This window comes from Dipodomys merriami, unplaced genomic scaffold (genome assembly GCF_024711535.1).
Source record: "Dipodomys merriami isolate MVZ:Mamm:240054 unplaced genomic scaffold, mDipMer1.0.p SCAF_433, whole genome shotgun sequence".
NCBI classification, from domain to species: Eukaryota; Metazoa; Chordata; class Mammalia; order Rodentia; family Heteromyidae; genus Dipodomys; species Dipodomys merriami.
The window spans coordinates 379275-402384 of record NW_027205971.1 but is presented as its reverse complement, the minus strand read 5'-3'; the positions used below and the strand labels follow the sequence as shown (position 1 = coordinate 402384).

Genomic DNA, 23110 nt, shown 5'->3' with positions numbered 1-23110 from the left:
GGGGCCGGGCGGGCCGGGGCGGGGCCGGGGCGGGGTGCGGCGGGCCGGGCCGGGCTGGGCCGTCCCCGCCGCCCCGGGCCTCCGGGGCGGACCGCGGTCTCCCGGGTCTGCGCACGCCGGTCCGGCCCCGGCCCGGGCCGCCGCGGTGGGAAGTCGCGCACCCGCCGGGACGGGAGGCGGCGGCCGCGCCCGTTGTTTTCCGCCGACCCTGCGCGCGCGCCGGGTGGGCGCAGGGGCGGAGTGCGCTCGGCGGGGGACCCCGGCTCTGCGCACCCCGCGACCGGCGGCGGGGCGCGATCGGTTAACCCCGGAGCCTCCGGAGCGCCGGGCCGGGGCGAGATGGCCGCGGGCGCCCGGGCGCCGCAGCCCCGCGTCCTGCTCTGCCTCGGGGCGCTGCTGGCCCGCGCGGTGCCCGCAGGTAAGGGCCGGGACCCGGGGGCGGAGGGGAGGGCAGTCCCCTCCTTCGTTCCCACTTCCTCGCGCGTGTTTCCCCCGTGGCGATGGAGCCGGGACGAGGCGCCGCGGTCTCCCGGCCCCGGCCCCGCCGCGCCGGCCTCGCACCTGCGATCCGCGCGGTCTCCCCCCCGCCCGAGCCCCCCGGCCCCGGGCGCCCCCGCCCCCGTTCCAACAAACTCCTCCCGGGAACTAACTTCAGATCCCCACTGCCCGGCGCTGGCCGAAAACAAATGAAGAAAAGCCTTTGTTAGGGACGAGGCGTCGGGTGTTTCCTCCCCGCCGGAACCGGCTGCGTCCCGCGTTTCACCCGCCGTCCGCGGCGCGTCGGCCCCGGCGCTGGCCAGCAGGTGGGGAGGGCGCCCGAGGGGCCCCCGGGAAGTGGGGCGCGATCGGGGGGCGCAGGGCGAGTCTCTGCGCTGGCTGGAGCTGCGCGGGTCCGAAGTGGTGCCTGGAGCTTCCTGTCTGCAAGGGAGAAAAGTTCTTTTAAGTGTTGGACTTTTCCTATGTTTTTTTTTTTAAATTTTTCTTCCTAGTAGTCAGAAAAATGCATGCCATTTCCTGTAACCCCCAATTTCCAAGTCATCTGGAAAAATGAGAAGGTTGATCTGTTTTCCCACCAGGAGCTAGGCGCGGTCACCCTGTTGTTGTTTAGTTTTTATCTAGGTGTATCTCATCTTTTGGGAGAATCAGGAGGGGTGGGGTGGGGGGGTCGGTGGGCCTGGAGAGCAACCTGGCATTCATACTTCATCTCCAGGTCACATGGATACTTCCGCTTATTACCTGTGCATGGTATACTCTGGGGTATTCATGGGGAAAGTTGCTAGGAAAACCACAACGTTTGGGTGTAAGGCTAACTCTGTAAATAGTAATACGCTTACAGCTTCTAGACCCCTGATAATGGAATAGTCCAGTGCATTTGTAAGAGCTCCCTTTTTTAAAAAAAATGTATTGCTCCCCCCTTTATTACATGTTTTGAATCCAAGGGACTCCCTAGACATCGTGAGAAGGACTTCAGTGGCACAAATGTTTCTGCATTGTATTATCCCATTCTGGTGTGCAAGGCCAGACTAAAATCCTTGAGACCTGGGACATCTGAGATGTGTGTGGCAGCCGCACATCTTCTGGTGACATCTGTGTGGACCTTATATTAGCTTACACTTGCTGAACCTCACATTCTGTCAATAACAAAACTAGGGGATCCAGGGCCCTCATGAATGGAACTTGTGTTGGATGGCTGTGGCTACCCCTCCTGTGCCAGGGCCAGACATCACTAATCAATGAGCCAGAATAGCTTCAGCAACTTCTCTTGATTAAAATAATCTCTGAGGTAGTTAAGACAAACAGAGCAGGTAAAGCCAGGAAGAGGAGTGCCCTGTCTTCAGACGGTTTCTTCTGTGACCATGTTGTGCTCTTTCTTGGAGAAGAAAGTGTCCGCCAAGTTCCAAAGTTTAAAATTATACCAGGGACTTTCCAAGCTGCTGTTCCTTTATTCCTTGGTGCGGCATCAGGAAAGGGACAAATCTGCAGAGCTCAAGAACTCATTGCACCTAGAATTCCACAGTTCTTTCTTTGCCTCCTCGGTGGACACCTGAGAACCTGGTTTCCCAGCCTGATTGTTAGAAAATGATCCTCCCCTGCTTTCCAGAGTGCTCCTCACGAAGATTTTTTTTTGGCAGTTTGGGAGTCTCTAATATTAGGTCTCATTGTCCAGTTAGTGGCTTAGATTTTCTTTTTGCAATTCAATCCCGGCTTGGGAATAATAAAAGATGGAAAGAAAATCGGAACTAAAGTCATTTTTCAAGAGAAGCCCCTTCTAATCAAAGCAGACCAAATACAGGCCAAGTGTCATGGTGCACTCCTGTAATCCCAGCTTTAAGAGAGGAGAAGTAGTAGCAGGAGGATCAGGAGTTTGTGACCCTGTCTCTAAAACAAAAGGGCAGAAGGCTTGGCTTAGTCCCCCATTAAAAAAAAAAAAAAGACCAATGCAGATATATAGCACTCTGTCTGTCTGTCTGTCTCCCTCTCTCTCTCGTTTTGTTGTCCTTTCTGGGGCTTGAACTGATCCTGGGCACTGTCCCTGAGCTTTTTTTTTTTTTTTTGGTCAGTGGTGGGGCTTGAACTTGGGGCCTGGGTGCTGTCCCCCAGCTCTTTTGTTCAAGGCTAAGACTCTACCACTTTAAGCCACAACACCACGAGCGGTTTTTTGAAAGTCTCACCGACTTTCCTGCCGGGGCTGGCTTTGATCCAGGATCCTCAGCTCTCAGCCTCCTGAGTAGCTCAGATGACAGGCCTGAGCCAACAGCACCGGACTCTTTTCTCTCTCTTTTCTCTTACAAACGGGTCTGACTCCGCAGAGGAAGGTGGCATCTTGTTTTGCTGGTTCATTGAGACATAATTTACATACCAGGAAACCCACCCTGTTAGAGCGTGCAGTTCTGTGGTTTAGAGTTCATCCACAGGGCTCTGCAACCATCACCACGAATTGATTCCAGAACATCTTCATCAGCCCAAACCCATTCCCCCCACTACCCCCGCCTCCCACATTGGGTGTTCTTTGTGAGGAGGTGGGACACTTAAGCTCTTCTCCCCAAAATGGGCTTTTTGTCTTGTCACTCAGCAATGCCTGATACCACAGTACTAGTTGTCTTTCAGCTGTCGGCTTTGCTCAAATATCAGAATTACCTGTGGAGCCTGGGAAAGGGCCACTGTTTCTGGTGCGCGTGCACGCACACACACACACACAGGTACACATGTACTGGTATTAGGGGTAAAACTTAGGGCGTCTAGCTCTTGTTTGGCTTTTCTACTTGAGGCTGGTATTCTACCACTTGAATCACACCTCCACTTTTGGCTTTTTGCTGGCCAGTTGAAGGGAAGACTCTTATGGACTTCTCTGGCTGCCTGGGCTGGCTTCAAACCACCACCCTCAGATCTCAGCCTCCTCAGTAGTTAGGGTTACAGGTGTGAGCCACCAGAGCCCCGCTGGGTTCCAATGTTTTGTTTTGTTTTGTTTTGGTCCAGTGTTTTGGAAGCACTGATCATTTGCTTTCTCACCTAGCTGCTACTTCTGGTCAAGGCTTTTGGATAGCTTGTTCCTCTGATCGGCCCCGGTCCCCATCTTCAGCTTTGCGTGTCCGGGGCCTACCTGTCCATGCCCTCGGTCTGCTTCCTGGAAGAAGTCTGGCTTGGCACACTCCCCATCTGAATTTCCTGTTTATCCGCTCAGTTGTAGTGGTTGGTTTTATTATGTTTTCCCTTCCAGCCTGTGAGCTCCTGAGGTTTCTATCCAGTGTGTCTACCAGCAGATGCCCAGAGCCCAGCCCAGAGTCCATGTGATGGGGGGGGGTCAGTAGAGTCCCTACTGTCCACCCGTTCCTGCATGGGGCTGCCCAGAGAGCTGTCACCACATTAAGCCTGAGCTGGAAAGACAGAGGCCAGCTGGGTTTCTAGGCAAATGAAACCATATGGGTTCTGCGTTGGACCACCCCATGACATGGGACACCCCAGCTGGCTGGCTGAACTCAGGGCAGTGGGATAGGTACTCTGTTGGTTTTGCCTGGGTCCATCATGTCTCGGAGCTCTTCCAACTTGAGCTACCCTTCTGGTTCTGTTGTGTTTTTGTTTGTTTGTTTGTTTTTTACCTTCAGTCCTGAGGCTTGAACGTGGGGCCTGGGCGCTGTCCCTGATCTCTTTTGCTCAAGGCAAGCTCTCCACTACTGTGAGCCACAGCCACAGTGGTTAACTGGACATGAGAGTCTCACAGACTTTCCTGCCCTGGCTGGATTTGAACCGTGATTCCCAGACCTCAGCCTCCTGGGTATAGCTATAATGACAGGTGTGAGCCAGCTGGCCCAACCGCAATTATTATTGAAGCCTCTGTTGTCATCCTGTTTGGCCATCCCAAAGCCAGTGGCACCACTGAGCCCAGTGTGAGTGGACGGTCGCTGTGGTGAGCAGTAGCCGGCATGGATCATGGACAGGTGGACATCTGGGCTGTGTGTGGCATCAACCCCATGTTCACGAGCCTCAGCACCTGTGCAGGAGTAGCGGGGGCTTTCTTCTGTTACTACTTCTTCAAAACACATTAGACCCCCCCATGCGCGGGTGGCTCACGCCTGTAATCCTAGCTACTCGGGAGGCTGAGATCTAAGGGTGGCAGTTCGAAGCCAATCAGGGCAGGAAAGTCCATGAGACTCTTATCTCCAATAAACTACTCAGAAAAAGCCAGATGTGGTGCTGCGGCTCAAGTGGTGGAACGCTGTACTCTTGAGCACCAGGAGGCTCAGGGACAGCACTCAGGCCCTAAGTTTGAGCACTAGGACTGGCAAAAGAAAAAAAAAAAACACAACAAAACACACAAGACCTTTTCAGATCTCCTCGTGTAGGGGTTCTGTCCCAACATCGAGGTTTGTTCCAAGACAAACAGTAACCTCCAGACCTTCTCTTGGACAGGACTGGGGGCTGTGGTCATCGGCGAGGCTCTCGGCAGTGTCACGCTGCTCTGCGGCAACACCTCAGCACCCAGGGGTCTGGTGACCTGGTACCGGAACGACTCGGAGCCCGTCTTCCTTCTGTCCTCCAATTCCAGCCTCCCACCGGCTGCACCTCGCTTCTCTCTGGTGAACGCCAGCGCCCTGCGCATCGAGGCTCTGAGCCTGCAGGATGAGGGCGTCTACTCCTGCCAGGAGGTCCTGAATGACACTTGCTACTTCCCCGTGTTGCTGCAGGTGGCAGGTGAGTGGGGCTGCAGAGCTCTCCCCGGGGCCATGGACAGGACAGGACGGGGCTGTGGTTAGGAGCTCGGGCTTTGGCAACACATGGCCCGAGTTTTAGTGTAGGTTCTGCCACTTGGCAAGCTGAGTGACCCTACAATGGGCTGAAGAGAATCCCTGCCTCACAGCCAGACGCCAGTGGCTTCTGATTCTAGCTACTGATTCTAGGCTGAGATCTAAGGATCACAGTTTTGAAGCCAGCCAGGCAAGACAAATCTGCAAGACTTAAGGCAAAAATGTCTGAAGACAGGTAGAGCACTTGAGCAAAAAAGCCCAGTTGGGAGGGCAAGGCCCAGAGTTCAAACCCACATACACAAGAAGGGATTCCTGCCCCCACAGAATTGCTGTGAACAAGAGATACTAGTTTATAGGGTGCTTTAAAGGTTCCTGGCATATTACTTGGCTATTATTTTTAGGTTATTGTCCATATAATCCTTACTGTCCATGTTATTTTGTCCTATAACATAATCGAGTCAGACTGCTGTGTTCCAGTCTAGCGTTGCCACTTAGCCTTTGTTACCTCAAGGAAGCAGCCGGCTCTCTCCAAGTCCGTTTTCCTCCTTTGTTCTTGGGGATGATACATTGCAGTCTTTGCCAGGTAGAGTGAACGCGCTCTGCTACTGTGGTAAGTACTCGATGTGGCTTGCCTGGCTCTTCCCACCCTTTCCTGCAAAACTCTTCCTGTCTGCTAATAGACACAGATGAAATCTGAGTGGGGGCGTGCAGCCTGCAAGCCATATCCAGCCAGCCACCAGCAGTGCACTGGCCTTTTCATATGGCTGCAAGCTATGAATATTCCATATACTTTTATACCATTGGGGGAAAAAATCAGAATATATGCAATTCAAATTTCAGTGCCTGAAAATAAATGGGTTATTTTAACTATTATTACTATTATTGTGCCAGTACTAGGGCTTGAACTCAGGACCTGGGTACTGCCCTTGAGCTTTTTTTTTTTGCTCAAAGCTATTGCTCTACCACTTGAGCCATAGCTCCTCTTCTGACTTTTTGGCGGTTGGTTTGGAGATAAGAATTTCTCATGGATGTTCCTGCTCAGGCTTCAAACCGTGATCCTCAGATCTCAGCCTCCTGAGTTGTTAGGATTACAAGCATGAGCCTCTGGTGCCTGCTGTCTGAATCTAACAGGACTTGGGAGAGTCAGACTCCTGTTTGTATCTTTCCAGTCTTCTTACTGACAGAGTTAGGAACTTGGCCACATACTCACCTTCTTTTACTGAGAAAAGTTTAGAAACATCTTCACTTGGCCTTGGAAGCTAGAGGGAAAACATTCCAGGATGTGACAAGTTGTTATCTGTCAGTGGCCTTCAATATGCAAATAAACAGAGATGCTAGAGACACACAAAGCTGGCTGTGTAATGGCGGGGAGCTTTATCTTTCTTGCCACCTGGACCTGGACTTCTGCTTGCCAATCAGTGGAGTGTTTGGCAACTCTGTTTTAAAGAGTCAGTTTTCTTTTTTCCTTCCTTTCTTTTTTCTTTTCCTTCCTTTGTGTGTGTGTGTGTGTGTGTGTGTGTGTGTGTGTGTGTGTGTGTGTGCGCATGCCAGTACTGGGGTGTGAGCTCAGGCCTTGTGTTCTTGCTCAACTTTCTTGCTCATGGCTAGCACTCTACCACTTGAGCTATGCCTCAGGTCCATGTTTTTGCTGCTTACTTGGAGTTAGCATCTCTTGGATTTTGCTGCCTGGGCTGGCTTTAAACCTCCATCTTCTAATCTCAGCCTCTTGCTTTTTATTTATTTATTTATTTTTGGTTGGTCATGGGGCTTGAACTCTGGGCCTGGGCACTGTCTCTCAGCTCCTCAGCTCAAGGCTAATGCTTTACTACTTGAGCCACAGCACCACTTCTGGCTTTTTCTGCTTATGTGGTGCTGAGGAATCCAACCCAGGGCCTCATGCATGCGAGGCAAGCACTCTACTACTGAGTCACCTTCCCAGCCCCACCTCTTGCTCTTAAAGACATCTTGTTTCTTAAGATGTTTGTGCCCTTGGCATTGGGCATTTGAGGAGGCCAGTGACCAGGCTGAGCTACAGCGCCACTTCCAGTTTTCTGGTGGTTTATTGGAGATAGGAGTCTCACGGTCTTTCCTGCCCAGGCTGGCTTTGAACCGCGATCCTCAGATCTCAGCCTCCTGAGTAGCTAGAATTACAGGCGTGAGCCACCAGCGCCCGGCTCCCATTTCTTTTTTTTCTTTTTGGATACAGAGTCTTACTAAATATCCCAGTCTGGCCTTGAACTCACTGTCCTCCCTTTACCTCCTAAGTGCTGGGATTACAGGAGTATACCACAACACTCAGGAACCACCCTCATTTCTTGCTTAAAATTCTCCTGGACAGAAGCCCTTCTCAGTTGGCTTCTGGGGTTCTGCACTGTGTGCAGGCCAGGCCATGGGGCCCAGCTGACCAAATGCGTCTGATGTGACTCACATTACCTTTGTGGCCTGGGTGTTGGCCACTAGAAGCTCAAGGACACCCTGTACCAAGTGTAGGCACGCCCAGGACCTGCCTTTCCACATACCTAATAACCAACAACAGTAGTTTGGGGGCCTGAACACCTCTCAAGCCATAGCTTTATTTCCCCCAGACCCTCTGTGGGAGGTGAAGAATCTGCTGACCCCTGCCTTCGGAAGAGGATGCCCCCACCTGACAAGCATATTGTCAAGACTCAACTTTAGAAACCCACCTTTCTGGGCTGGGAATGTGGCTTAGTGGTAGAGTGCTTGCCTAGCATGCATGAAGCCCTGGTTCAATTTCTTTGTACCTCATAATCAGAGAAGGCCAGAAGTGGCACTGTAGCTCAAGTGGTAGAGTGCTATCCTGGAGCAAAAGTTCTGGGACAGTGCCCAGGCCCTGAGTTCAAGCCCCAGGACTGATAAAACAACAACAACAAAACACCTTTCTATAGCTGTGCAGTGGCCAGGGCTGAGCAGAACCGGGGCAAAGTCAATACTGTGCCGTGTGTGTGTGTGTGTGTGTGTGTGTGTGTGTGTGTGTGTGTGTGTGTGTGTGTGTGTGTGTGTGTGTGTGTGTGTGTGTGTGTGTGTGTGTGTGTGTGTGTGTGTGTGTGTGTGTGCGCGCTGATATGGGGGCTTGAAATCAGGGCTTAGGCATTGCCCCTGGGCTGAAAGCTAGCACTCTACCACTTGAGCCACAGCTCCATTTCCAGCTTTTTGGTGGCTAATGGGAGATTAAGAGTCTTATAGACTTTCTTGCCTGAGCTGGCTTTGAACCTCAGGCATCAGATCTCAGCCTCCTGAGTAGCTAGGATTATAGATGCCAGCCCTTGGCTCCAGGCGATCAAAATTCTGTAGCTAATCCACAGCTCAGTGGACCCAGAGAGGCTCTGTCAGCCCCTCCTTAGCTGCTTGCTTATGTTTAAATCCTTGTGTGTGTGTGTGTGTCTCAGTGTTTCTCTGCCCTTAATTTAATGAACATCTGCCTCCCCAAAAGCAAACGAGGCCCCCAAAGTGAGGTCAACGTGGATGTGCGGGCCCGGTGTCTCCCGATGGTCTTGTGAGTCTCACTCAGCGCCGGCTTCACGCCCTGCTCCTCTCTCTGTCCTTCCCAGATGGCCCCTTCCAGGTGGAGGTCAACGTCTCCGCCACCGGCTCCCTTCCCAACGGCACCCGGTTCGTGGCCAGGGGCTCCCGGGCGGCCTTCAGCTGCCGCAGCCGCGCCCGGCCTCCGCCCCGGGTGGAGTGGTGGTTCCAGGCCGCCCCGGGCCGGCCCGAGCTCTTCGGGAACAACCGGACGCTGTCCAGCTTCGCGCTGCTGCAGATGTCGCCCAGTCTCCAAGGCAACTACACCTGCGTGGCCACCAACACGCTCAGCGGGAGGCAGCGAAAGGTGACCACCGAGCTCCTGGTCTACTGTGCGTAAGAAGCCGCCCCGCCTGCCACACACCCCGCGCGCATGCGCACACGAGGGCCTGGCCGGAAGTCATTTACCGTTACCCCCTCCCTGCCCCTGAATGTGCATGCGCCCGCTTGGGTCAGACGGGAAGTCCCCCCCCCCCCCCAATACCCACTCTGGTCAGACAGGAAATCATCCCAACCTCTCCCGCCTCTCCCCGGAAGCTGGCTGCTATCACAGATGGCCTTTGGGTCACCGTGGTGCAGGTTTTTGTCAGTGACCCATGGATGGGTTGAGCCTGTGATGACACAGGAGACAAAGGAAACCCATCCACTCACTGCCTGGTGTGGGAGGGACCAGAAGAGGAAGGGGCAGCTCCCAAATCCCTTCCAAGGCCACATCCGCCAGGAACTAAGGCCTTCCTCTAGGCCACACCTCTTACAAGGTTCAAACGTAGGCCTGTGGAGTCAAGTGCAGGACCACGCCTTGATTTAATTCATAGTCTGCTGCGGAGCTGTTCAAGAGCCAAACTACTGCAAATCCCCAAACATTGACATCATCTCAGTTGAAAACTTCAGACCCATTAAGCACTTACTCCTCTCCCCATTCTGTGCCCCAGCCCCTGACAGATTCTAATCTGGGCTCTGTCTGTGTGAATTTTCCGGTTCCCAGGTATTTGTTATGAATGGAGCATACATAAGAATGTACCAGATAGATAGAAAATACACTTTGTATAAGGTGGTCATCCACATTGTAACAAGAACCCAGGCCATGCCTGTTGCCTTTTCATGGCTGGATAATAGTCCATTTGCCCTTGGCCAAGGCAACCACTTTTAAGTTTTACAGGGCCCAACACTGTGTCATAGAACTTTTTGGACAGGGATAATGGAGATGTTCTGTGCGGTTTTAATAAAGCTGCTGTTTGTCATATGTGGTTACTGAATGCTTGAAATATGGCTTTGTAATGGAGGGACTAGATTTGTAATTTCATGTAATTAAATTTAAGGACTACTCTTGTCTAGAGAGAAAGGCAAAGACCAACAAGACCCAGGGCCTCTGAGATGTAATACCCAGCAAAGGAAATTCGGTGCCAAGTGCTAATTTATTCTAGGTGCTGTGTCAAGGTAGACTGTGGCTAAAAGTGTCTTCTTGCTGTTTTGGTTTTGTGCCAATCCTGATACTTGAACTCAGGACCTCTAGCTTTCATTTCGCTTTTTATGTTTAAGGCATTACCACTTGAACTACAACTCTACTTTCTTGGCTTTTTTAGTCTTCTGCATTTGTCTGCCCTGTCTGTTTTCAAATTAGATCCTCAGACCTCAGCCTCCCTGAGTGGCTAGGATTATTGACATGAACCACATCACCTGATTGACTGACTAGAGTTGATGTTTCTCTGAGACTCCAATTCCAGAAGCCTTAGTACCAGCTGATAATACTTTGATCTGTAAGTAAGGCCATTTTTCCTCTGGTGTCTTGCAGCCCCTCCTACGTCAGCACCTCGGTGCTCTGCAGAGACATCCTTGACATCGTCCACACTGCAGCTCACCTGTCACTGGGATGGGGGATACCCTGAGCCTAACTTCTTGTGGACAGAGGAGCCAGGAGGGATGATCCTGGGGAACTCATCGCTGGGGGTGGCGGTGGTGAACAACACCCAGCTGGAGGATGGCAAGACCTTCAAATGCCTTGGCAGCCATGTAGTGGGGCTGGAGTCGGGAGCCAGCTGTGTGGTGCAGATCAGTGAGTGTGGCTGGCTTTGTCCTGGGGCTGGGGGTCACCTGCCTTCCTTTACTTCTCCAAAAATTGTTTGGAAGTTGTCCTGGGGAAGAATTGTTTGAAAGCACAGTGTGTTGAAGTGGCATAGATTCCTTCTCAGGAAAGAACTCATATTCTCAAAGATGTCTAGGCAGGGCTCGCGTCTCTTTATAAACATTTGTCTTCTCACTTCTAGGGAGCCCCTCGCTTCTCTCCGAGCCCATGAAGACTTGCTTTGTGGGAGGCAACGTGACGCTCACCTGCCAAGTGTCGGGAGCTTCTCCTCTCGCCAAGATCCAGTGGCTGAGGAATCTCAGCCAGCCCGAAGTGGTTCTCCAGCCCAGCAACCATTACCTCATCACCCACACTGGCCAGAGCTCCAACCTCACTGTCCACAACTGCTCGCGGGACCTGGACGAGGGCTACTATGTCTGCCGAGCTGAGAACCCTGTGGGGGTGAGGGAGGTGGACATCTGGCTAACTGTGAAAGGTGAGCCCAAAGCCAGGGAAGGCGGGAGTGGGGAGGGAAGGTGAAGAGCTGCTGCCTGGAGACAGCACAGGCCCCTTTCCCCCTCCACTGGACACAGAGAGCCGGCATATGCAGCTGGTGCACTTCCGTGAGGTGGCTGGGGAACAATTACTGTCCAATCTTAAAGGCAGTAGTACTAGTACAGGGAGCAGAAATTATATATATTCATATAAATTATTATAGATAATTGTATATTACAACCTGAAGAATACATGTACAAAAAATACGAAAAAGTCTTCAAGCTCAATAGAAGGCAAACACTTGAAGAAGTCTCCACCCATACTTACTTTTATTTATTTTGTGTTCATCCTGGGACTTGAACTCAGGACTTGGAATCTTTCAGATAGTCTTCCATTAACATGAAAGTATGAGTGTCTATTGTATGTACACATAATTTTGTATATACAAATACCATTTTGTAGATTGCTCACTCTATAGGTCTTATTTCAGTTTATTATTATTGTTTTATTATTATTATTATTACTAGCCTGTTCTGGGGTTTGAATTCTGGGCTTGGCCACTGTCCCTGAGCTTTTGTGCTCAAAGATAGCACTCTACCAATTTGAGCCACAGAGCCATTTCTGGTGTTCTGGTGGTTCATTGGAGGTAAGTATCTCACAGACTTTCCTGCCCAGGCTGACTTTGAACTATGATCCTCAGATCTCAGCCTCCTGAGTAGCTGGGATTACAGGTGTGAGCCACCAGTGCCTGGCTTTTTTTTTTTTTCAGTTTAAAAATATAGCCATTGTGGCTGTATAGTATATAAAACAGTGGAGATATTAAGTAGGTGAGAGGTTTCTAGAGTTGAAGGCAGGAAGCAGGCAGTGGAGTAGGCAGACCCTGGACTTTGAAAGCCGTGGAAATCCTCTCAGATGGTGTAGTTATAGATACATGTCTTTGTGCCATCATCTGAACTCACAGACTTTTCAACACCAAGAGTGAGGCCTACTGTAAGCTATGGCCTCAGGTGACGCTGGATGAGAATTCATCAGTTGTGACAATGTGTCACTCTAGTAGGGGATTTGAGGTGGGGGTACTGTGTATATGTAGGTGAACTCTGTACATGCTGTGTAGTTTTGCTAGAAACCTAACAATGCTCTAAAATTTTTTCTACAAAAAAAAAAGCAAAATTGAAGCCACCATAAGCAAGTCTTTTGTGACTTGCTCGTTTTACATTTTCTTTCTAGGATTGATTCATACAAATGCATATCATTATACTTCCTACCCCTTTACCGCTGTATAATTTTCCATTGTGTCATCATTCCACAAGACAGTTCCTCATTTTTCCTGCTGATGGATGTTTGTGTGGTTGCTGCTTTTTGTGATGATAGCAGAGTTGCTATGGGTATCTTTTTACTCAGTTCTTTGTATACATGTACACCACCCCAAGCAAGCATTCCTCTAGATATGTGCAAAGGCCATGTGCGTATTTATATAAAAGGCATGTTATTTATGTGCATTTTACCAAGTAGGTGTACCACTTTCCAGTCTCAAAAGCAATAGACAAGAATTGGCCTGCTTTGCATTTTTACTGGATTTTTAATTTTTCCCCATCCTGTATGTCAAAAAAACAATCTCAGCCGGGCGCTGGTGGCTCACGCCTGTAAGCCAACCGTGGCAGGAAAGACTGTGAGACTCTTATCTCCAATAAACTACTCAGAAAACCAGAAATGGCACTACTGCTCAAGCGGTAGAGCGCTCGCCTTGAGCTGAAGAGCTGAGGGACAGCACCCAGGCCCAGAGTTCAAGTCCCATGAACGACAAAAAAAAAAAAAAAAATCAGCTGGGTGCTGGGGGCTCATGCCTGTAATTCTAGCTACTCAGGAAGCTGAGATCTGAGGATAATGGGTCAAAGCCAACCTCTGCAGGAAAGTCCGTGAGACTCTTCAACTAAACACCTAGGAAAGGGAAGTGGAGCTGTGGTTCAAAGTGGTAGAGGGTTAACCTTGAGCAAAAACACTCAGGGATAGTGCCCAGGCTTTGAGTTCAAGTCCCAGGACCAACCAAAACAAAAACAGAATCTCTCTGAGGTTCTAATGTTCATTTCTCTGATTACTAAGGTTTTTTTTGTTTGTTTGTTTGTTTTTGTTTTTTTTTTGGGTCCAGTCGTGGGGCCTGAACTCTGGGCCTGGGCGCTGTCCCTCAGCTCTTCAGCTCAAGCTAGCGCTCTGCCACTTGAGCCACAGCACCACTTCCGGCTTTTTTCTTTTTGCTTATGTGGTGCTGAGGAATCGAACCCAGGGCCTTGAGCATGCAAGGCAAGCGCTCTACCACTGAGCCACCTTCCCAGCCCTTACTAAGGTTTTGAGCTGGTGCCACACCTTGTGCTTTGACATTTTCTCCTTTCTCACAGATGTGTAGTTGCATTTTTTTTTTTTTGTTTTAGAAGTTCTTCATGCTAATTCATTGATTTATGTTATACATATTTTAGTTTGTTGCGATTTTTATGGCTTAAGAAATTCTTTCCTCGCTGGGCGCTGGTGGCTCACGCCTGTAATCCTAGCTACTCAGGAGGCTGAGATCTGAGGATTGCGGTTCAAAGCCAGCCCGGGCAGGAGAGACCTTGAGACTCCTATCTCCAATAAACCACCAGAAAACCGGAAGTGGCGCTGTAGCTTAAGTGGTAGAGCACTCGCCTTCAGCTGAAGAGCTGAGGGACAGCACCCAGGCCCAGAATTCAAACCCCACAACTGACCAAAAAAAAAAAAAAAGAAAGAAATTCTTCCCTCTCCCAGGGTCACAAAAATAGTCTTCCTAAAGTTGCCTCTAACAGTTTTAACATTTTTTTCCACAGTTAAGCCTTTCTTAGGAATTTTATTTTTGAATTAACACTCGTACAAGCTAAATCTTTCATTAATATGGAATAATTTTCTTCCTTTTTCTCTTCCTAATTTTTATAAACCATTTGATCCACCGCCATTTATTAACCTTTTTATTTTGTCCACTAATCTGTCATAGGCCAAGTTTCTATGTGTGGGCCTGTACTCAAATTTTCTATTCTGTCCATTGATCCCACTGTTTATCACAATACAGATAACTCCCATTCTTTTTTTTTTTTTTTTTTCCAGTCCTGGGGCTTGAACTCAGGGTCTGGGCACTGTCCCTGAGCTTCTTTTGCTCAAGGCTAGCACTCTACCACCTTAGCCACATGCTACTTCTGGCTTTTTCTATGTATGTGGTGCTGAGGAATGGAACCCAGAGCTTCATGCACTCCACCACTAAGCCACACTCCCAGCCCCATGCTTACTTTCTTGATGTCTGGTCAACACAGATTCTTTTTTTTTTACAGCCTAAACCTAATGTTGAACAAGATAAACATGTTACAAAAGAGATGAGTTCATTCACATGAAATTGGGAAAGAGGCCAGACTCAAGCTGGGAGTGTAGCTCAGCTCAGAAGTCAAGCAGTTGCTCAGCATGTACAAAGCCCACGGGTCAACCCTCAGTACTGCTTGGAAAAAAATGCAAAATTAACCATTCGTCTATGATCTTAGAAGACAGCCAATAAGGACTGTGACAGCAAAGAGCCCTGCCCGGGCTGGCTGTGAACTCCGATCCTCGGATCTCCTCCTGAGTAGCTAGGACGACAGGTGTGAGCCACCGGCACCTGGCTCCACACAGATTTTTAACTTTCCAAGATGCATTTCACAAGTGCACTCATATTGTGCACTTTGACTCCCACAAACTCTCTCAGCCCACGGTTGGGGGAAGAGCTATTTGTCTTGCATCGGAGAGTGATCGTCTGTTTGGGTTTAAAGTCATGAAGCCAAGATAAGATCTGGATTTAGGCAGAGGACAGGTGTTGCTCAGCTGTACCCACATGATGTGGATATGAGTCTTCACTGTGATTTGTCTTTACAGAGCCTCTCAATATCGGAAGTGTGGTGGGAACCATCATCAGCCTCCTCCTGTTGGGAGTGGCTACTATTTTCGGGCTTCTGTTGTATTACAGCCCTGTGTTCTGCTGGAAAGGTAAAGGCTTCTTGGTCCCTTGGCTTCAGGCTTCTTAAACAGGTGGGAGGGGCCAGACACCTGTGAATCATGCCTGTCATCCTAGCTACTCAGGAAGATGAGATATAAGGATGTCAGTTTGGAGCTAGCCCTAGCAGGAAATTCCACGAGACTTTTATTTCTAACCACAAAAAGCCAGAAGTGGAGCTGGGGTTCAAGTGGCAGAGCACTAGCCTTGAGCAGAAAATGCTTAGAGGATAATGCCTAAGCCCTAAGATGGCACACACATAAAAAGGACAATGTGTGGGTGGTGGGAAGGAAGCCATTGTTCATCTTCACCTGACATCCACCTATTGAATTTTTCATGGGGTCCACATGTGCCAGAGTGCTTAAGTATTGCCTGCTATCCCTGAAATTTCTAGAACCTCTTCCTTTGGATTAGTTCTTTTTTTTTTTTTTTTCCAGTTGTGGGGCTTGAACTCAGGGTGTGGGTGCTGTCCCTGAGCTCTTTTACTCAGAGCTAGCACCCTACCACTTTGAGCCACCACTCTACTTCTGGTTTTTTAGTAGTTCATTGGAGATGAGTCTCACAGGGACTTTTCTGGGTTGGCTTTGAACCTAAATCCTCAGATGTCAGCCTCCTAAGAGTAGCTAGGATTACAGGTGTGAGCCATCAGTGCCTGGCTTCCCACCACCCCCAGCCACCAATCCTGGGGCTTGAGCCTCTGGGCTTGGGCACTGTCCCTGAGTTCCTTTTGCTCAAGGCTAGCGTTCTACCACTTGAGCCACAGCATACTTCTGACTTTTTCTGTAATTGTAGATGAGTCTCACAGACTTTCCTGCCTGGGCTGGCTTCAAACCAGGATCCTCAGATCTCAGCCTGCTAAGTAGCTAGGATTACAAGAATACAGGCATGAGGTGCACCCCTGGCTTGTTCCATCTTTTGAACAGGTCATTTTGTTTTCAATTGACTTGTGGGAGTCTTAGTAGTGGTACTGGATACTGACTTTTGTTTTCTTGTCTTGTCTTCTGTAGGAGACCCTGCGAGGTGAGTGTTCTCAAGATTCAAATCAAAGACCCCATTTCCATACTTTCATCTTTCTTGTTTGCGCTCCTTTTGTAAGAAGCACAATAACAAATTCCAGTGGGGACCAGACCATAGGCCCTTGATCACCTCAGAGCAATGGTGGCATTTCTGTTCCCTTGTGGGGGAAGAGGCCCAGTGAAGGGATTACTGAAAGCTCATCCAGGAGGAGATGACAGGCCCCACTTTCTGACTCAGGTCTGATGGATGCCAAAGTCTCTATTTATTCTTTTGGTCATTGGGCTTGAACTCTAGACCTGGGAGCTGTCCCAAGCTCTTCGGCTTAAGGCGAGTGCTCTACCACTCGAGCCACAGCACCACTTCCAGTTTTCTGGTAGTTAATTGGAGATAAGAGTCTCAGACAAAAAAAAAAAAAAAAGAGTCTCATGGACTTTTCTGCCCTGGCTGACTTTGAATCACGATCCTCAAATCTCAGCCTCCTAAGTAGCTAGGATTACAGATGTGGGCTTGCTTACTTCTTTCCCTCCTTCCTTTCTTCCCTCCCTCCCCCCTTCCCTCCCTCCCTCCCTCCCTTCCTTCTTCTCTCTCCCTCTCCTTCTTTCTTTCTTTCTTTCTTTCTTTCTTTCTTTCTTTCTTTCTTTCTTTCCTTCCTTCCTTCCTTCCTTTCTCTTTTTTTGATGTCAAACCTCAGGGCTAGCACTTTGTGGCCTAGCACTGAAACATGAAGACATTGTGCTTAGTCATTCATGCTTTGGTTTATTACATTTCCTACCATGAGACAAAAGGATGAATAAGACAAAATCTTACAAGATGTTTTAAAAGATGAGTTTGAACATGTTCATAATCCTCTACCCTTCAAAGGGTAGTTTGAGGCAAAGTAAAATTTTTTTTTTTTTTGTGGTGGTGGTGGTGTATTGTAGGTTGAACGCAGGGCCTAGGTGCTGTCCTTTAGGTTTTTTGCTCACGGCTGGAGCTCTACCACTTGAGCAGAACTGCAATTCTAGCTTTTTGGTTGGTTAACTAGAGATGAGCCTCACAGACTTTGCTGCTTGGGCTAGCTTCAGATGGCAGTCCTCAGATCTTAGCCTCCTGAGTAACTGGAATTACAGGCATAAGCCACCCATCCCTGGCTGTATATTTTATTTCTTTAAGAACCTGAGTGGGATCAAAGAATTATTTTTTCTATGATCTATGGACAAATAATTCCTCTTCCTCATTCATAATGACAGAATACTTAGTTCTGGGACCATCTTTTACTATATCCTGTATTAGAAGACCATTGTTCCCAGTAGGTCTGGAAAGATCTAGTGTTGAGTGTTCAGTGAGGAGAAAAACAAGATTTTCCCCCCCTCCTTTGGAAAATAGGGGCCAGGACATGGGTGATGTGATGGTTTTGGTGGATTCAGAAGAGGAGGAGGAGGCCGAGGGAGCAGAGGAGGAGGAGGATGCAGAGGAGGAGGAAGAGAGGAGAGAGGAGTTGCCCAAAGAAGTCCACAAGCATGGCCACATTCACAGAGTGACTGCGCTGGTGAATGGAAACCTAGAGCAACTGAGGAACGGACTCCAAGATCTCCAAGGTAAGCCCTCCTTCCTCGTAAGCACTCGGACCTGTGCAGCAAGCATCTGCTAGATCTGCAGGGCAGGCGTGAGCTTGGCCTTTTTAAGTAGCTTGGCCCATTTAACACCTGAGACCCATTCCTCCCAGGCTTCTCTCATTCTGCATGTGCAAAGACATCTGAAACACTTCCGGTCCCAAGCATTTGGGGTAAAGTACTCAAGTGTAACTGCTGATATAGGAGTTGACATTTACCAAGACACTCACTGGGTAGAAGCACACAATGAGCACTGTTGAATAGACAATCAGCACTGATGAAGATCCACTTGCAGGTTCCTTCAGAAGGACAGTTGGATGGCTGATGGATTTAAAAACTCCATCCAGGTGCCAGTGACTCACACTTGTAAACCTAGCTACTTAGGAGGCTGAGATCTGAGGATCCCAGTTTGAAGTCAGACCTTGCAGGAAAGTCTGGAAGACCCATCTCCAGTTAACTACTTTTTTGTCAGAAGTGAAGCTGTGGCTCAAGTGGGTATAGCACTAATTTTGAGCAAAAAAAAAAAAAAAAAAAGAGTTCAGGGACAGTGCCCAGGCCCTGAGTTCAAACCCCAGGAGCGCACACACACACACACACACACACACACACACACGTGGAAAACTACAGGACCTCTGAGAATGATGAGAGCCTCGGGCAGGCCCAGCTTTCTGGAAGAGGTAGATATGAGACCCGTCTATAAGGACAGTTGCATTTGAATAAATATGAATGAGTGCTTCTGGTCAGGGCGTGAGCCAGGGGCATGATGGGTAGCAAGCATCAAGCATGTCTAGAGGATTCTGATTTAAGACAGGCAGTTGCACACCCTGCCCTGTTTCCACCATGAAACCTGACTCTGTGGCTCATCAGGAAAGAGTCAAATCCCAGACACCACCATAGCCTGGCCAAGGAAACAGAATACCATGCTACTGCACTGAGATCATTGAATCTCCTCCCCCCATCCCCCTCTGAACAGATGACAGCAGTGCCCCGCAAAGTGACATTGCTCAAGAAGACAGGCCAGTTTGAAGAAGGGGATCTGTCCACCGTCATCTTGTTTTGAAAGTGGGGGAAAGCTCCATTTGAGAAAACAGCTCATCGCCCGGCTCTGACCCCGACCCCGCCCATCGCCACCTGGGAGCTTGCATTCACAACAGCAGCCAAGAAGAAACATATCCATCTTTCCTTCCATCTCGTCATTGCTTTGATTTGCTAGAAGTTTCCTGGATGTTGACATTGTGGGAAGGAGCAGTGGGAAGGAGCAATGTATTGGGGGAAAGCAAGTGGCAATGGAGGTGCCATTTTGCCTGTGTCACCTGACTCTGTTCAGGTTGGCTGTGACAGACATTGATTTGCAAGAGGGAGCACCGGTCTTGGTGCTCTGTGCTACTATTAAAGATCTGGGGCCTGGCACCAGTGGCTCATGCCTGCAAGCTACTAGGAAGCTGAGATCTGAGGGTCACGGTTCAAAGCCAGCCCAGGCAAGAAATTCCATGAGAGTTTTATTCCTGATTAACCAACAAGATGCTGGAAGCAGAGGTGTGGCTCAAGTAGTGGTGTGTCAGCCTTGAGTGGAAAAAGGCAAATGAGAGCACAAGGCCCTGATTTGAAGCCCCAGTATTGAGGGGGAAAATAACGATTTGTAAACAGCTTATCCCAGTCAAACAGGGAAATCTAGTCCAGTAATGAGACTTCCTTTATCACTGTCCAGGTGAGGAGCCGGAGGTGAGCTCTCCTCGGGGGAGGTGTCAGGTGCCAGGGCAAGTCAGAGGAAGGTGGTTTGGCTTCTCAGCTTTTACAATCAGCACACTCTTGAATCTGGGCCCTGCCCCTTCTTTGCTCAGTGGGGTTGGGTCTGATGCTTTGTCTCTCTCTGGGCTGCTATTTCCTCATCTGTAAAATAGGCAACATTACTGCCTTCCAGCCCCATTCGTTCATGGGTGAGAATTAAATGAAGTCATTCAGAAAGACATACAGTTCCTGGGAGGTGCTCAATAGATGTTTGTTGCCGCCTTTGCCTTCTCTTCGGGAAGGGAAAAACATATCCATTGTTAAGCTCAGAGCTGCTTTGGGGCCTTGTGCCTTTCATTCTTTTTATTCTTTTTTGATCCCAGGCCGGGATTTGAACTTGATACCTGTTGCTTTTGCTCACTGGTTAGCCCTGTATCAACTGAGCCACTCTTCCTATCCTGGGCCTTTTATTCTTCATTGAACACTCTCTCTTAGAGGGACACCAAGGCAGTTCCCTGGGGACTGTATTCTCCTGGAGACAGAATCCTTTTCTCAGGGGGGCTCTAGTGAGGGGTTGGAAAGGTTCTCACAGAGTTTTTATGTAGAAAAGCTGCCTAGGTGACAGCCCTTTATCAGCTTTCAGCACTTTTCATTTAAATTTCTTCTGTTGCTTGGAAAGAGGCCTCAGTTTGACTGTTTCCTTCCTATGTCTTAAAGATATTATGAGCATACGCTGATCAGCGACCCTAGATTCCAAATGAAAACAATATGGGGTGAGTTGTTCATGGCTTTCATTACATACTTAAGGCATTTCTCCCCGCCCCACCCCCCCACTGCCCCCTTTCATTCAAGCCTCTTAAAGTCAGAACCTTACAGAAGGGGAAAACATGAAAAATCAGACCCCTGTTTGCACTTCCACATTGCCTTTGTGCTCCAACAGGCAAATCCAGGGATCCAAGGAGGGCCCACTTTCTCCAATAGCAGGGATTAGGTACTGGAGATACAGAACTGGTTCTCTGAAGGAAGCTGCAGATGTGGTTGGGAAGATCTCTATGAAGGAAACAAATCACTAGAGGTGTGTCCTGTCCCCAGTTCAGGGTGCTGGGGAGTCTGGAGCATGGTGAGTCCTGGCTCACTATGCAGGAATAGCTGTGAATGGCAGGTCCCTTGATCAGGACTCATTGAATGGTACCTCGCATACTGAGCCCTTCCAAACGGCTGGCTGTGGGCACCATTCTAGAATGAGATCCTCAAGTTGCAGCATTGGCCTTGCGAGACTTTGATGATGAATTCCTGAATTTGAGAAACTACTATGCAGAGGGTACAAGTTAGGTAAAGGAAGTAGGTGTGGGGAGTGGAGGACAGCCGTCCGGGAATGGAGAACGCATTTGCCAGGTTGCTGGGACGCTGTCCACAGCTTCCCCTTCCCTTTCATGCACACACACCTCAGGACCAGAAACATTTGAGAGTTTTTCCACTGGCAAATGCGAGACTCCAGGGCTTAGTGCCAAATGTCATGTAGTCCTGACCCGCTGTGATTGCTGTCACTCCTGGCAGCCCCGGCCCAGACATTTAAGAAACTGAATAGTTCAAGTCTTAAAGAATTTAGAAAGAATCTGGACTTGTTTTTTGCTTTTTCTTCCCTTTTCCTTAATATGATTCAAACTAAAGCTACCATCATGGTGACTGTAGCTTACAATCTTGCTGGGATAAAGTCCAAGTTGCAACATTGTATTAAAAAAATCTTATCTGTGTGTATTGTTAACTCTGGGACTATGAGGTCTACTTATCAGAAGCAGGAAGATAAACACATCAGGGCAATTACATTGTGTTGCTTTTCTTTAAAACCTGGGGTACTCTGGGTGGGGGCTCTGAAACCCTGTGGCTTAGATATTAGCTCTATCACTCACAAATCCACACAGGACCTACATGTTCAGCTTAGACAGGATGGAAAATTTCCATACTCTTGAGTACTGAAACCTGAGGGGGAGGGAAATCTTGCTGGGGAAGAATTTCTTCTGATGTAGTCAAGTGCCAACTTCTATTGTCACCTGGGGGCTGGCTACAAACTGCTGGGAAAAAAAGAAGCAGATGGCTCTGTGTTATTTACATTTTAATATTTGCTGGGGAAAGGCTGGTAGAAATTAGTTCCAGGGTTATGGATTTTTTAAATTACAGAATAAAATTATTTTTAAATATGTTTCAGTGATGTTGATTTGGACCTGATTAGTAAATGGTTTAGAAAAACAAGTGTGCCAGAAAAAGTATTTTTTTAAAAAACTGTTTTCTATTTAAAAGAATACTACTCTTGTTATCACTGAATGTATATTAAGGGGCTGGTGATGTAATCCAGAGGTAATGTGCTTGCCTACCAATGTCCTATGATCTATCTCCAGTACTACAAAACAAACAACTTAAATCCTTATTTAAGGATGAGAATTTGGGACAGGAGAAAATTGGAGAAAAACATGGCAGTAGTGGGAGGTGGGGGATAAAAGCCAGGTTAAAAAAAGTAAGATGTTGTAGAAGTAATAAAGCTGAGAATAGAATTAGAATTTAAGGAGAGCAGATGATCAGAAATGAAATGGGAACTGAGTGTGAAGGAGACCAATACAGAGGTTGAAGATAAAAGTGGAATTCACATCAAATGCCCAATAGAAAACAGGTTAGGGGCTAGGAAGGTGGCTCAGTGGTAGAGTGCTTGCCTTACATACATGAGGCCCTGGGTTCGATTCCTCAGCACCACGTAGCAAAAAATACAAACCTGGAAGTGGTGCTGTGGCTCAAGTGGTAGAGCGCTTGCCTTAAGCTGAAGAGCTGAGAGACAGGCCCAGAGTTCAAGTCCCACAACCGACAAACAAAACAAAAAACAAAAACATGGGAAGGAGGTTTGGTTAAGAAAAGTAAGGGCCAGGAAGGTGGCTTAGTGGTAGAGTGGGTGCCTTGCATGCATGAAGCCCTGGGTTTGACTCCTCACAACCACAGGAGAGAGTGGCTCAGGTGGTAGAGTGCTAGCTTTGAGCCAGAGAGGCTCAGGGACAGGGCCCAGGCCCTGAGTTCAAGCCCCAGCAAAAAAAAAATAATAATTTAAGACCTATGAGAAGTAAATAGTGCAGGGGAGGATGGGAGGGGGAAGGCAGACCCCTGACCACAGGGCATCCACGAAAACCTGGCTCTTCCTGTGGGATGCCCCAGGCCCAGCGTGCGCCCCTCCTACTACTCGCCCTGCCTGGGGCTCCCCTCTGCCCTCCCCCCCTCAACTCGCTGCCCCCCTCCACGAACTGGGGAGACACAACCTCCCCTTCGACAGCCTCGTTGGACTCCCGGGCCCCTCTCCCCGCTCCCCCGACAGGTACCAGGCCCATTTCCCTTCTCCCGCACCCCATCTCCCCCGCGCCGGGCGCCCACCCATTGC

At 49.0% G+C, this 23110-nt stretch overlaps 1 protein-coding gene across 1 annotated transcript; it reads left to right on the top strand.

Annotated features, from left to right (window-relative positions):
• Window positions 1-246: 246 nt before the first annotated feature.
• On the top strand, window positions 247-21895 carry LOC138807782 (V-set and immunoglobulin domain-containing protein 10-like). The gene is made up of 9 exons (XM_069993544.1): window positions 247-418; window positions 4909-5190; window positions 8813-9115; window positions 10576-10836; window positions 11048-11341; window positions 15241-15351; window positions 16366-16378; window positions 17741-17952; window positions 18941-21895. The coding sequence occupies exons 1-9, from the start codon at window positions 340-342 to the stop codon at window positions 18991-18993; spliced, it is 1608 nt and encodes a 535-aa protein (XP_069849645.1). The 5' UTR covers window positions 247-339; the 3' UTR covers window positions 18994-21895.
• Window positions 21896-23110: the final 1215 nt, after the last annotated feature.

Excerpts from the sequence above, each read along its gene's own strand:
- LOC138807782 (XM_069993544.1), top strand. The coding sequence starts at position 340 with ATGGCCGCGGGCGCCCGGGCGCCGCAGCCCCGCGTCCTGCTCTGCCTC. Across the intron at positions 5,191-8,812 it reads CGTGTTGCTGCAGGTGGCAG|ATGGCCCCTTCCAGGTGGAG; the intron begins GTGAGTGGGGCT and ends TGTCCTTCCCAG. Across the intron at positions 17,953-18,940 it reads CGGACTCCAAGATCTCCAAG|ATGACAGCAGTGCCCCGCAA; the intron begins GTAAGCCCTCCT and ends CCCTCTGAACAG.